At 41.4% G+C, this 10,845-nt stretch overlaps 1 protein-coding gene across 1 annotated transcript; it reads left to right on the top strand.

Annotated features, from left to right (window-relative positions):
• Nucleotides 1–357: 357 nt before the first annotated feature.
• On the top strand, nt 358–4,710 carry LOC103249331 (glycerophosphodiester phosphodiesterase 1-like; the record flags this gene model as incomplete). Its single annotated transcript, XM_008047966.1, has 3 exons — nt 358–450; nt 2,654–2,865; nt 4,071–4,710. Coding segments are annotated over 3 exons (453 nt in total), but the record flags the coding sequence as incomplete, so codon positions are not given.
• Between the last annotated feature and the right edge of the window lie 6,135 nt (nt 4,711–10,845).

The raw sequence follows: 10,845 nt of genomic DNA, 5'->3' as shown, positions 1-10,845 counted from the left end.
GGACGATAGAGTTGTAGGTGTAATAATGGCTAAACCAGGGCATAAAGCAAGGATTAAAAAATTCTTCTTCCAGCCTCCTTGGGCCTGAAGCTGTCATACTTTTCAAAAGTATGACAAAAGGGGTGAGCTTCTCAACGAGAAGAGGAGAGCAGCAGTGCCCTGGCACACTTGTTTGCTGCTGATGAGAGCTTAAAATATATCCAACGGGTAGTGGAGTCTGCCAGTACTTTTGACATCCCTATTTATTAGTAAACTTCTGTTTTATTCCACAAAGTTGTACTTAATATGTGATAGTTATTGTTGGGCATATATAGCATATTTTAGTAGTTTTAAAATACATGAATCTCTGTTTTACAGGCTACTGATGCACTAAAGAAAATGTATATGGAATTTCCTCAACTATACAATAATAGTATTGTCTGCTCTTTCTTGCCAGAAGTTATCTATAAGGTAACATTCAGTGTTTTTCTTGTACATAATATTAAGTTCTCTGATGGAGATAACAGGCATGGGCTATGTAGCATAAGATAGATGCCTGTTAAACTGAGCTGAATCAAGGTCACAGTTGAGAAGCTCCTCTGTTAAATTAGCATGAGAAATTCCAGGAGGGGAATGTACTCATACCCCACTTTAAAATGCCATGATTCCTCATCATCCCCTTCTTTTGTGTTGTCTACAGGCTCATTCATGTTACTGGGGTAAAATTATCAGAAGAGAAAATAATTATGTGACTCTACTTCTTTAATAGTAGAACATACCTTTAAAATTAAGGTGTACGTAAAAATAGGGTCATATAATGAACACACTTTTAGCCATGGTCCAGCTTATTTTATCATACCCTCACTGATCCTCCCCAGTGTAATCTTGAAGCAAATCCTATTATTCCATCCATAACAATTACACCTCATATCTTTAAAAAGTGCTGCCTTTTAAAAAACATAGCCACGATACCCTTGTCCCATCTGAAAACTCTTAGTAGTTCTTAGTATCATCAGTTATCCAGCCAGTGTATACATTTTCACTTGTCTCAGATATGTTTTATATGGTTTTTTGTTTGTTCGTTTTTTGTAAATTGTTCATTTGAATACAAGGACCCAAATAAGGTCTGCATGTTACAATTTTAAATCTTAAAAACTGCAGGTTCTTTCTCTCTTTTTCTTCTTGCGTTGTATGTACTGAAGAAACCAAAATTGTTTGTTTCCCAAGTCTGGATTTTGCTGATTATGCCCCGAGGTAGTTTAGTACATTCTTCTCTTTATTTCCTATAAATTGGTTGTGAGAGCTAGAGGCTTCACTTGATCAGGTTAGAGTTGATTATTCCCAGCAAGATAACTTCATAGGAGAGGATATTTTTCCATCAGGAGGCACATGGCATCTGATTGACTCTTGTATTTCTATTCGTTGCTGTTGAGGCTCAATGGCAAGACCTGTCAATTTACTAGGGATTGCAAAATGTTGCTGTTTTATTTCTATTATTTCTTCTTGTATTAACTAGAATAAATCTGTAAAAAAACTTCTAGTGCTGGACATGATAGTTCATGCCTGTAATCCTAATATTTTAGGAGGCTGAGGTGGAAGGATCACTTGAGCCCAAGAACTCGAGACCAGCCTGGGCAACAGAGCAAGACTCCAACTCATAAAAAAATAATCATCATACAAATTAGCCAGGTGAAGTGGTGCATGCCTGTAGTCCCAGGTCCTCGGAAGGCTGAAGTGAGATCGCTTGAGCGTAGAAGTTCAAGACTGCAGTGAGCCGTGTTTGTGCCACCATACTCTAGCCTGGATGACAGGACAAGACACTGTCACAAAAAAAAGAAAGAAAGCAACCTCTCCTCCTCTATTATTTAGTTACCCAATAGGCAGGATAAATGTTTAATCTTTCCCTTTATTTACGAGTTTCCAAAATAATGAGTTCTGTGGCATTCATCAGCAGTGGCCAACAAAGCATATGTTGAAAATCGTTACCATGAGAGTAGAGCCTATCCAGGTAGAAGCCATCGCTGAGATGAATAGGATTGTGGAGCTGTCAGACATTTGGAACAGTGATTCCCAAGCTTCCTTGCCCACAGAGGCCTTTAACATGTGTGGGAGACATTCTCCAGAGGACCAGGAGGACACAGACTGAAGGAACGCCATCCATATCTCTCCATTTCTCCTGTGCCCTTTCCCCCTTCTTCCTTCACAGTCCCTTCTCTCCTTCCTGTCTACCTCGCTTCCCCACCCTCTCCCCATCTCCACAGCTCTTCAGCTTTCTGCTCTGGTAAGGATCAGAGCTAACTTGCTCATCTTCAAGTGATCATGATTCCATCCTCATTGAGTTCTAATTAATTCTCTGGCCAGAATTTAAATCAATATCCAATTATAAGTTTATTCCCGTGACATTATTAAAATTTGAGCCCGAGATGATAATTTCCTCATTTTAAAGACAGAATTGTCGTTCTTTCAGGATTGTGAAAAAGTATTCTCATGTATACTACATATTAAATGCTTTATGTTCATCACATTATTTTTTCAAAGGGCTTATGGTAGAGGACTTATTTAGTGGAGACTGGGACAGAGCACTGACTATGACCACCTCACCTGAATCTAAACTAATGAGATGTGTTAAACTTAAGATATGAGCATTATTTTATTTCCTGAAATTCCTTTTCAGATGAGACAAACAGATCAGAATGTAGTAACAGCTTTAACTCACAGACCTTGGAGCCTTAGCCATACAGGAGATGGGAAACCACGCTATGACTCTTACTGGAAACACTCCATGTTTGTGATAATGGACATTTTGCTCGATTGGAGCATGCATAATATCTTGTGGTACCTGTGTGGAATTTCAGCTTTCCTTATGCAAAAGGATTTTGTATCTCCGTAAGTTGGAAAGTTTTTATTTCTCTTAACACATTTCCTGAATGCTCTTCTTGGAAAGGAAGGATTAATGGAGTGGCCAATGTAGATTGGCTTTGACCTGCAAAGCTCATCATGCCTCTACACTGTAATGCCACTAGCTTCTTAGGTGGGAAGAGTTCAGCCTTATCTTACTGTTTTCAAACCAGGCTGATCAGATAATATTGGTTTTTTAGTGCCATGTTATAGAAAGAAAGAAAAAAAAGAATGCCAAACTCTGCTGAGAAAGGGATTTTATTTCTTGTGACTGGCTCCTATCGAAAACCAGTATGGGATCCCAGGGATCCTGTGGGCACCAACCTCACCCCTACCATCTTACATTATAGGCTTGGCCCCATCTCTTCCAAGAAACTTTCCATTTTCTAACCTGCTAGGAATCTCTGAGTTTTTCTTTTGGCAGTTCTATGGCACTATTTGTTTCAGCTGATTAGAGTTGTACGTCTAATATTTTCAAGCATGTATGCATTCAATAAATATTTGGCAAGTACCTCATGATTGCAAGGTTCTGTATTAAGAAACTGAAGAGCCAGTGGTGAAAAAAACAAAGCCATAGCCTCTGCCCTCATGAAGCTTATAGCCAAGTGGTAAGGAGAGATGATAATCAAATAGAAATCCAGTGAATATAAAGTTACCACTAAGATACATGCCATGTAGGAGACCATAGTGTGCATAAACGGTGTAACCTGACCTAGTCTAGGTAGCCAGAGAAAGCATCCCCAAGGAAGTGACAGTTCAGCTAAGATGGGGGGGTGGTGTGGGAACTGGGAAGGCAGGATCCACATCAGGGCAAAGCGTGCAGAAATGCTGGGGCAGGAAGGAACGTGGTTCTTGCAAAGAACTGAAAGAAAATTAATATTCTATAGCACAGAAAAGAAGCAGGGAGTACAGTGAAGATGAGGCCAAAGAGACAGGTAGGGGCCAAGCCAGGCTCCCACAGTGACTGTGCTGCGGACATTTGGGAAAGGTGGTGATCGTTAGCTGCTGAAGAGATTTAAGCTGGGACAATGGGGAGAAGGTTCTGCTGGGTTTTGGAACACCCTCTCTGATCAGCTAGGAGGTTCTTTCTGGTCACTGTTGATTCACAGTGAATGCCAGACTTAGTGACCATTACAGATTCCAGGACCAACTGGTTATTGTTCTAACAGGATTGTTGTTTCCTCTTTCTCCAGGAACTACTTGAAGAAGTGGTCAGCTAAAGGAATCCAGGTTGTTGCTTGGACTGTTAATACTTTTGATGAAAAAAGTTACTATGAATCCCATCTTGGCTCCAGCTATATCACTGACAGCATGTTGGAAGACTGCGGACCTCACTTCTAGACTTTTACCCTTGGGAGGAAACACGGGTTCAAAAACTGCCTGCAGGCCTCGTGCAAGGCTATCAGAATATCCTATGTGCTAGCCCGGGCCCTGGGGGATCAGGTGGCTCACACAAGCAATAATTGGTCATTGCATTTTTTACTTGAACCAAAGCAAAACCCAGTGTTGCCACCATGCTCCATGGGATGCCTGAGTTCACTTGTTGCTCTTGAAAATCTGGGTCTGAAAAAAGGCACAACAGCCCCTGCCCCAACCTAGCTGAGGCATATGAGACCCAGTGAGGATAAGCACAGATTGAGTTGTACAATTTGGGGGTGCAGATATAAATGCATGGAACGTGCATGATAACTCAGAGCCGACATTTTAAAACTTGCCACACTTAAGTAATATACTTATTTTAAGTATTTGAATTCAGCTATGTTAACAATGTACTGTAGACATCAAACTTATGGCCATATTAATAAAATCATTAAAAGGAGCACTAAAGGAAAACCGTGTACCAAGTATCAAGTATAAGGAATTTGGGGAAGCCATGGGCAAGGCTTCCATGTGCAGCAACCAAAACTGTGAGGAACTCTTGAAACCAGGCTCAGGAATTGTTTACATCTTGAATCAACAGCTGCAAAAGACTAAGGGGCATTGTTGCTGTTTTCCAGGCTTAGGTACAACAGCTGATCCCAGGCAATTAAAACCGGAAGAAATGCAAGAACATCTGGGCTTATCCTCATTTTACAAATGAGAAAACTAAAACCTGTGAAAGGGAAGGGGTTGACTCAAAAAACAGCTTAAAACAGGGTGCTGTTGCTCATGCCTGTAATCCCAGAAACTCAGGAGGCTGAGGTGGTATGGTTGCTTGAGGACAGGAGTTCCAGATAACCTGGGCAACAAAGTAAGACTCCATCGCCACAAAAAAACTAAAAAATTAGCTGACTTGGTGGCTCATGCCTGTAGTCCCAGCTACTCAGGAGGCTGCAGTGAGCCAAGATCATGCCACTGCACTCCAGCCTGAGTGACAGGTGATGGGTGAGCTCTGGCTCTAAAAAAAAAAACCTTGTGATATAGCAGAGCCCGAGCTCACAATTAAAATTTTTGTTTGCGGCCAAGCTCAGTGGCTCAGCCTGTAATCCCAGCGCTTTGGGAGGCCGAGGTGAGTGGATTGCCTGAGCCTGCAGGTTCGAGACCTGCATGGACAACTTGGCGAGACCTCATCTCTACAATAAATCAAAAATTAGTCGGGCATGGTAGCGCGTGCCTGTAGTTCCAGCTACTTGGAAGGCTAAGGCGGAAGGATCTCCAGAGCCCAGCAGGTCGAGGCTTCAGTGGCCACTGGCACTCCAGTCTGGGTGACAGAGTGAGACTCCAACTCAATAAAAAAAAAAATTTTTTTTTTTGCTTGCAATTGACCAGAAACTGTAAAAGTGTTTTAACATAGATTATCTTATTCAGCCCTCCCAAAAATCTTAGAGAAGTGTCATCATTCTATTTACTGTTGAGGAAACTGAGGCACTGAGAGTTAAAGGCACTTACCAAGGGTCTCCCGAGTCTGTGGTATAATTGGTATTCAAATACAGGTCCGTCTTCCACCAGAGAGACTCCTTTACCAAGACTGCCTTTATAATGCAGAGCCTGTGATCCCAACCCTGTGCTCTTGCCCATGAACTTCAGGGCTTTATTGAGAACTTAAGTAGAAATACTTAAAATGAAGTTTGTTTGTTTGTATGGCAAAACTGTCTCCTAGCTCATCCCCACCCACCTTTCAACCCCATCTGTGGCTTTATCCCAGGCCTACAACTTAGTCACAGTTTCCCTGTGATGGGTCACCAGCTTCACATGTGCAGCAACCAGTCAGTGTGAGTTTGGAAGGCCACCAGTCCACACAGCTAGGTGCCAGTGAGGAGCAAACCAGTAGTTGCTGTTGGCAGGGGTTTGGGATGTTTTCAATCAATATTTTTAAAAAATCTTGGATTTTAAAATTAGCAAAGTTTTGTTCATTGAATGGGACAAATGTCTAAACTGCATGTAGTATACCGTATCATGACTGGATTGAAAAGAGGGAGAAAAAGTGACCAAAGAAGACACATTTGGCCAGGCATGGTGGCTAATGCTTGTAATCCCAGTGTTTTGGGAGACTGAGGCAGGAGGATTGTTTGAGGTCACATCTTCTCCAGCATCTTTTTCACTGCATCTTCTCCAGGAGTAGTTGTTTTTTTGAATTATGGATAATGGCCATCCTGACTGGAGTTAGATGGTATCTCAGTGTGGTTTTAATTTGCATTTCTTTGATAACTAGTGAGGATAAGCTTTTTTTCATGTATCTGTTGGCTGCTCCTATGTCTTCTTTTGAGAAGTGTCTATTTATATCTTTTGCCCACTTTGTAATGGGGCTGTTTGTTTTTTTCTTCTTGGCACATTTGAGTTCCTTGTAGATCCTAGATGTTAGGTCTTTGCCAGACATACAGTTGGCAAATATTTTTTCCTAGTCTGTGGGTTGTCTCCCCACTCTCTTGATGGTTTCTTTGGCTTTGCAGAAACTTGTCAGTTTGATGAGGTCCCACATGTCTGTCTTATCTCTTATAGTATGGGCACTTGGGGCTTTGACCAGGAATTGGTTGCCAGTTCCAATTTTCATAAGGATGTCTCCTGCGTTTTCTAAGGTTCTTACAGTTTGAGGTTTTACGTTTAGGTCTTTGATCCATTTAGAGCCTGGGCGACACAGTGAGACCCAGTCTCTACAAATTAAACACACACACACATCTGTGGACTCAAAGCAGCCCTCAGGTTCCTTCAAAGAGTGCACGGCAGCAGGTGATAAGGAAGAATCTCTTGCAGGCAATATGGAGTTGACATCCCCTTTGTTGTGTGAAGACCTCTAGGGGGTCAGATCTCTCAACCTTCATCGCAAGTCCATTTTGCCCTGGATTCAAATGAAGGATTTAGGTCCTAGCTAAAGTGGTTGAAATATGATCATAGCCATCAATCTCCAAATGAATCTTATATAATCAAGAAAGTAGTGGATTTCAAAGAATGGAGAATTTGGATGACAGAAGATGTTAACAACTACTGTGAAGCACTTCCTGTGAGGCTTAGAATAGAGTTAGAAACAAGATTTGGAATCAGAGAAAGCCAAGCCTGAATTCCTGATCAGTAACTGGGTAGTTACATGACCTTTGGCAAGTCGTTTGATTTATCCGTAAAATAGGGATAGTATTATTGCCACCTCAGGGTGACTGTAATTAATTAAATGAAAGTGCATGTAAAGTCTTGTTAATTAACATTTATTGCCTACCATTTACTCGACACTTTAAGTTTTAAAACAAAGTTTATTAGCAAGAAAAAAAGGAAAAAGGAAGTTTCAGTGCTGAAAGACCTGCCATGGGCGAGTTTTTTCATACCATATTTTTTTATCCAGTCGTCTCTCGATGGGCAATACAGTTGGTTCCATGTTTCTGCTATTGTGAATAATGCTGCAGTAAACGTGTGTGCAGGTATCTTTGTTATGGAGTGATTTGAGTTCCTCCGGATATATTCCCACTAAGGAGATTACAGGGTCATATGGAAGGTCGATTTTCAGATCTTTTAGGAATCACCAAACTGTTTTCCACAGAGGTTGTACTAGTTTACATGCCCATCAACAATGTGGAAGTGTTCCCTTTTCGCTGCATCCTCTCCAGCATCTGTTGTTTTTTGAGTTATTGATGATGGCTATCCTGACTGGAGTTAGGTGGTACCTCATTGTGGTTTCTTTGCATTTCTTTGATGATTAGTGAGGCTGAACATTTTTTTCATGTATCTGTTGGCTGCTCGTATGTCTTCTTTTGAGAAGTGTCTATGCATATATTTTGCCCACTTTGTAACGTGGCTGTTTGTTTTTTTCTTTTCGGCATGTTTGAGTTCCTTGTAGGTCCTAGATGTTAGGCCTTTGTCAGATATACAGTTGGCAAATATTTTTTCCCGGTCTGTGGGCTGTCTCCTTGCTCTCTTGATGGGTTTCTTTGGCTCTGCAGAAGTTTGTCAGTTTGATGAGGTCCCACTTGTCTATCTTATCTCTTATAGTATGGGCACTTGGGATTTTGATCAGGAATTGGTCACCAGCTCCAATTTCCTTAAGGGTGTCTCCTGCATTTTTCTAAGGTTCTTATAGTTTGAGGTTTTACGTTTATGTCTTTGATCCATTTAGAGTTGATTTTTTTGTGTATGGTGATAGGTAGGGGTCTTGTTTTAATCTTCTGCATGTGCTCAGCCAGTTTTCCCAGCACCACTTACTGAATAGGTTCTCCTCTCCCCAATGGTTAGTGCTGGAAGCTTTGTTGATGAGTTGGTTGAGAAACTGAGGTTTTGCTTCTGGAATCTTTATCCTGTTCTATTGGTTCATATGCCTATTCTTGTACCAACACCAGGCTGTTATAATGAAGCTTGAAGTTTGGGAGTGTGATGCCTACCACTTTTTTTTCTTTTCTTTTTCTTTCTTTTTTTTTTTTTCTGAGGATTGTTTTGGTTATTCGTGGTCATTTATGTTTCCGTATACATTCCTGTATTGTCATTGTCATTACCAGGTCTTAGAAAAATGCTGCTGGTAACTTAATGAGTATTGTGTTAAATCTGTACATTGCCTCAGGTAGGAAGGACATCTTAATAATGCTTATTCTTCCAATCCATGAGCATGGAATATTTTTTCATTTGTTTGTGTCATCTTTGATTTCTTTGAGCAGTATTTTGTAGTTTTCATTATAAAAGTCTTTGACTTCTCTGGTCAGGAAGATGCCCAGGTATTTGATTTTTTTTCTGGCTATTGTGAATGGGATTGTGCTTTTTATTTGGGTTTGTTTGTTTATTGTTGGTATATAGGAATACGACTGGTTTTTGCACATTTATTTTATACCCTGAGACTTTGCCAAAGTCTTTTATCAGTGCAAGGAGTTTTTTGACAGATTTTCTTGGGTTTTCGAGGTATAGAATCATGTTGTCTGCAAAGAGATAACTTGACTTCCTCTTTTCCTATTTGGATACCCCTGATTTCCTTCTCTTGTCTGATTGCTATAGCTAGGACTTCCAATACTATGTTGAACAGGAGAGGTGAGAGTGGGCATCCTTGTGATGTGGATTTTTCAGGTCAGCCTGGACTTTGATAGTGTCAGTTCAATAGGTTGACCAGCCAAGCTCCAGAGAGGGTCGTCAAGGAGCTGGTAAGCCCAGCCCCAGAAGTGTCAGCTCTAATGGGCTGGCAAGCCAAGCCCTGAGAGTGTTGCAATTCGGTGGGCTGGTAAGCCTTGCCCCTGGATTGTTGGCTGTAATGGACTGGCAAGCCAAGCCCTGAGAGTGTTGCTGGTTTGGTGGGCTGGCAAGCCCCTGAAGTGTCTCAGCTTTGAAGTTTTACCTTCTGGCAGCTCTCCTGATTCAGCCGGCTCTGACGCTCTTCTGCAGCTCTTGAGGTTGCAGCTCTTCGGGGTTGAGGTTCTTGTCTCATGCCCAGGAAGAATGAGGGACACAGACAGTTGGAAAGTGAGAAAGTAGGATTTACTGAGATGACAGGGAAACTCCCACAGTGAGAGGGGACCCAAAGGGGTTGCCCGTCTCCGGGATCGAAACCTGGTGCTTATATGGCCCTATGTCCAAGCCGATAGGCTAGCCCTAGCTGTGAGCTGTAGCTGTTCTGATTGGTCAGTATTAAGGTAGTGGCCTAATGGTGAGCTGATTGGTTGCTTTTTGATCCCAGTAGTGAGTACCTAAGCTCTAGTTTGAGAGGTTCACAGGGAGCTTGTTTACCAATGCTGAGCCTGAGAGGCTTGCTGGGAATTTGCTACATTATTACCAGAGGACCCGCCTATCTGTCTGCCTAGGCTTTCTCTAGCTATCTCCTGTCTCACTTGTCTTGTTCTGGTTTTCAGGGGAAGTGGTTCAGATTTCTGTCTGTTTGGCAGTATGTTGGCTGTGGGTTTCTTGTAGATGGCTCTTACTATTTTGAGGTATGTTCCATCTATGCCTAGATGTTCAAGGATTTTTATCAAGAAGGAGTGCTGGATTTTATCGAAAGCTTTTTCCATGTTTAATTATATAATCGTGTGCATTGACACTTTCAAATGCTTTCCAAGTACAGTATTTTTACGCCACCACCATGAGGTGTAAAAATGAGGTAGGTACCATATTATATAATCCTATTTTACAGTAAAGCAAACCAAAGCACAGAAAAGTGAAGTAACTTGTCTAAAGTCACATAGCAGTGATAGAATAAAGGTTTGGACTTAGTGATCTAATTGCAAAGCACTCAACCCTTGTTCATTGTCATATCTGGCCCATAGCAAGGACTTGATAAGGAGAAACTTCTTAATTGTTCCCAACACGTATTACAATGCTACTCACATAGTAGTTGCTCAATAAATGTTGAGAAATGAATTATGAGATATCAAAGTGGAAACAAGAAATATACCTAGAGTGAGATGAAAATTTAGGTCTATAGATAAACGATTCAGGATTTAGGAGCATCAAGCAGCCAGCCAAAGTCATGGTAGACAGCATTCTTTTCAGAGAGAAAGTCAACACATTAAAATCACATCCTCAGCTGCTTGGCTGTTCATTGGATGGTCCCTCTGTGCCTAAGGATGCCAGCGATGTAGATAACAACAAAAGGAG

Source organism: Carlito syrichta, unplaced genomic scaffold (assembly GCF_000164805.1).
Source record: "Carlito syrichta isolate Samal-C Ts95f unplaced genomic scaffold, Tarsius_syrichta-2.0.1 Scaffold119723, whole genome shotgun sequence".
NCBI classification, from domain to species: Eukaryota; Metazoa; Chordata; class Mammalia; order Primates; family Tarsiidae; genus Carlito; species Carlito syrichta.
This window is presented reverse-complemented; position numbering and strand designations above follow the sequence as displayed.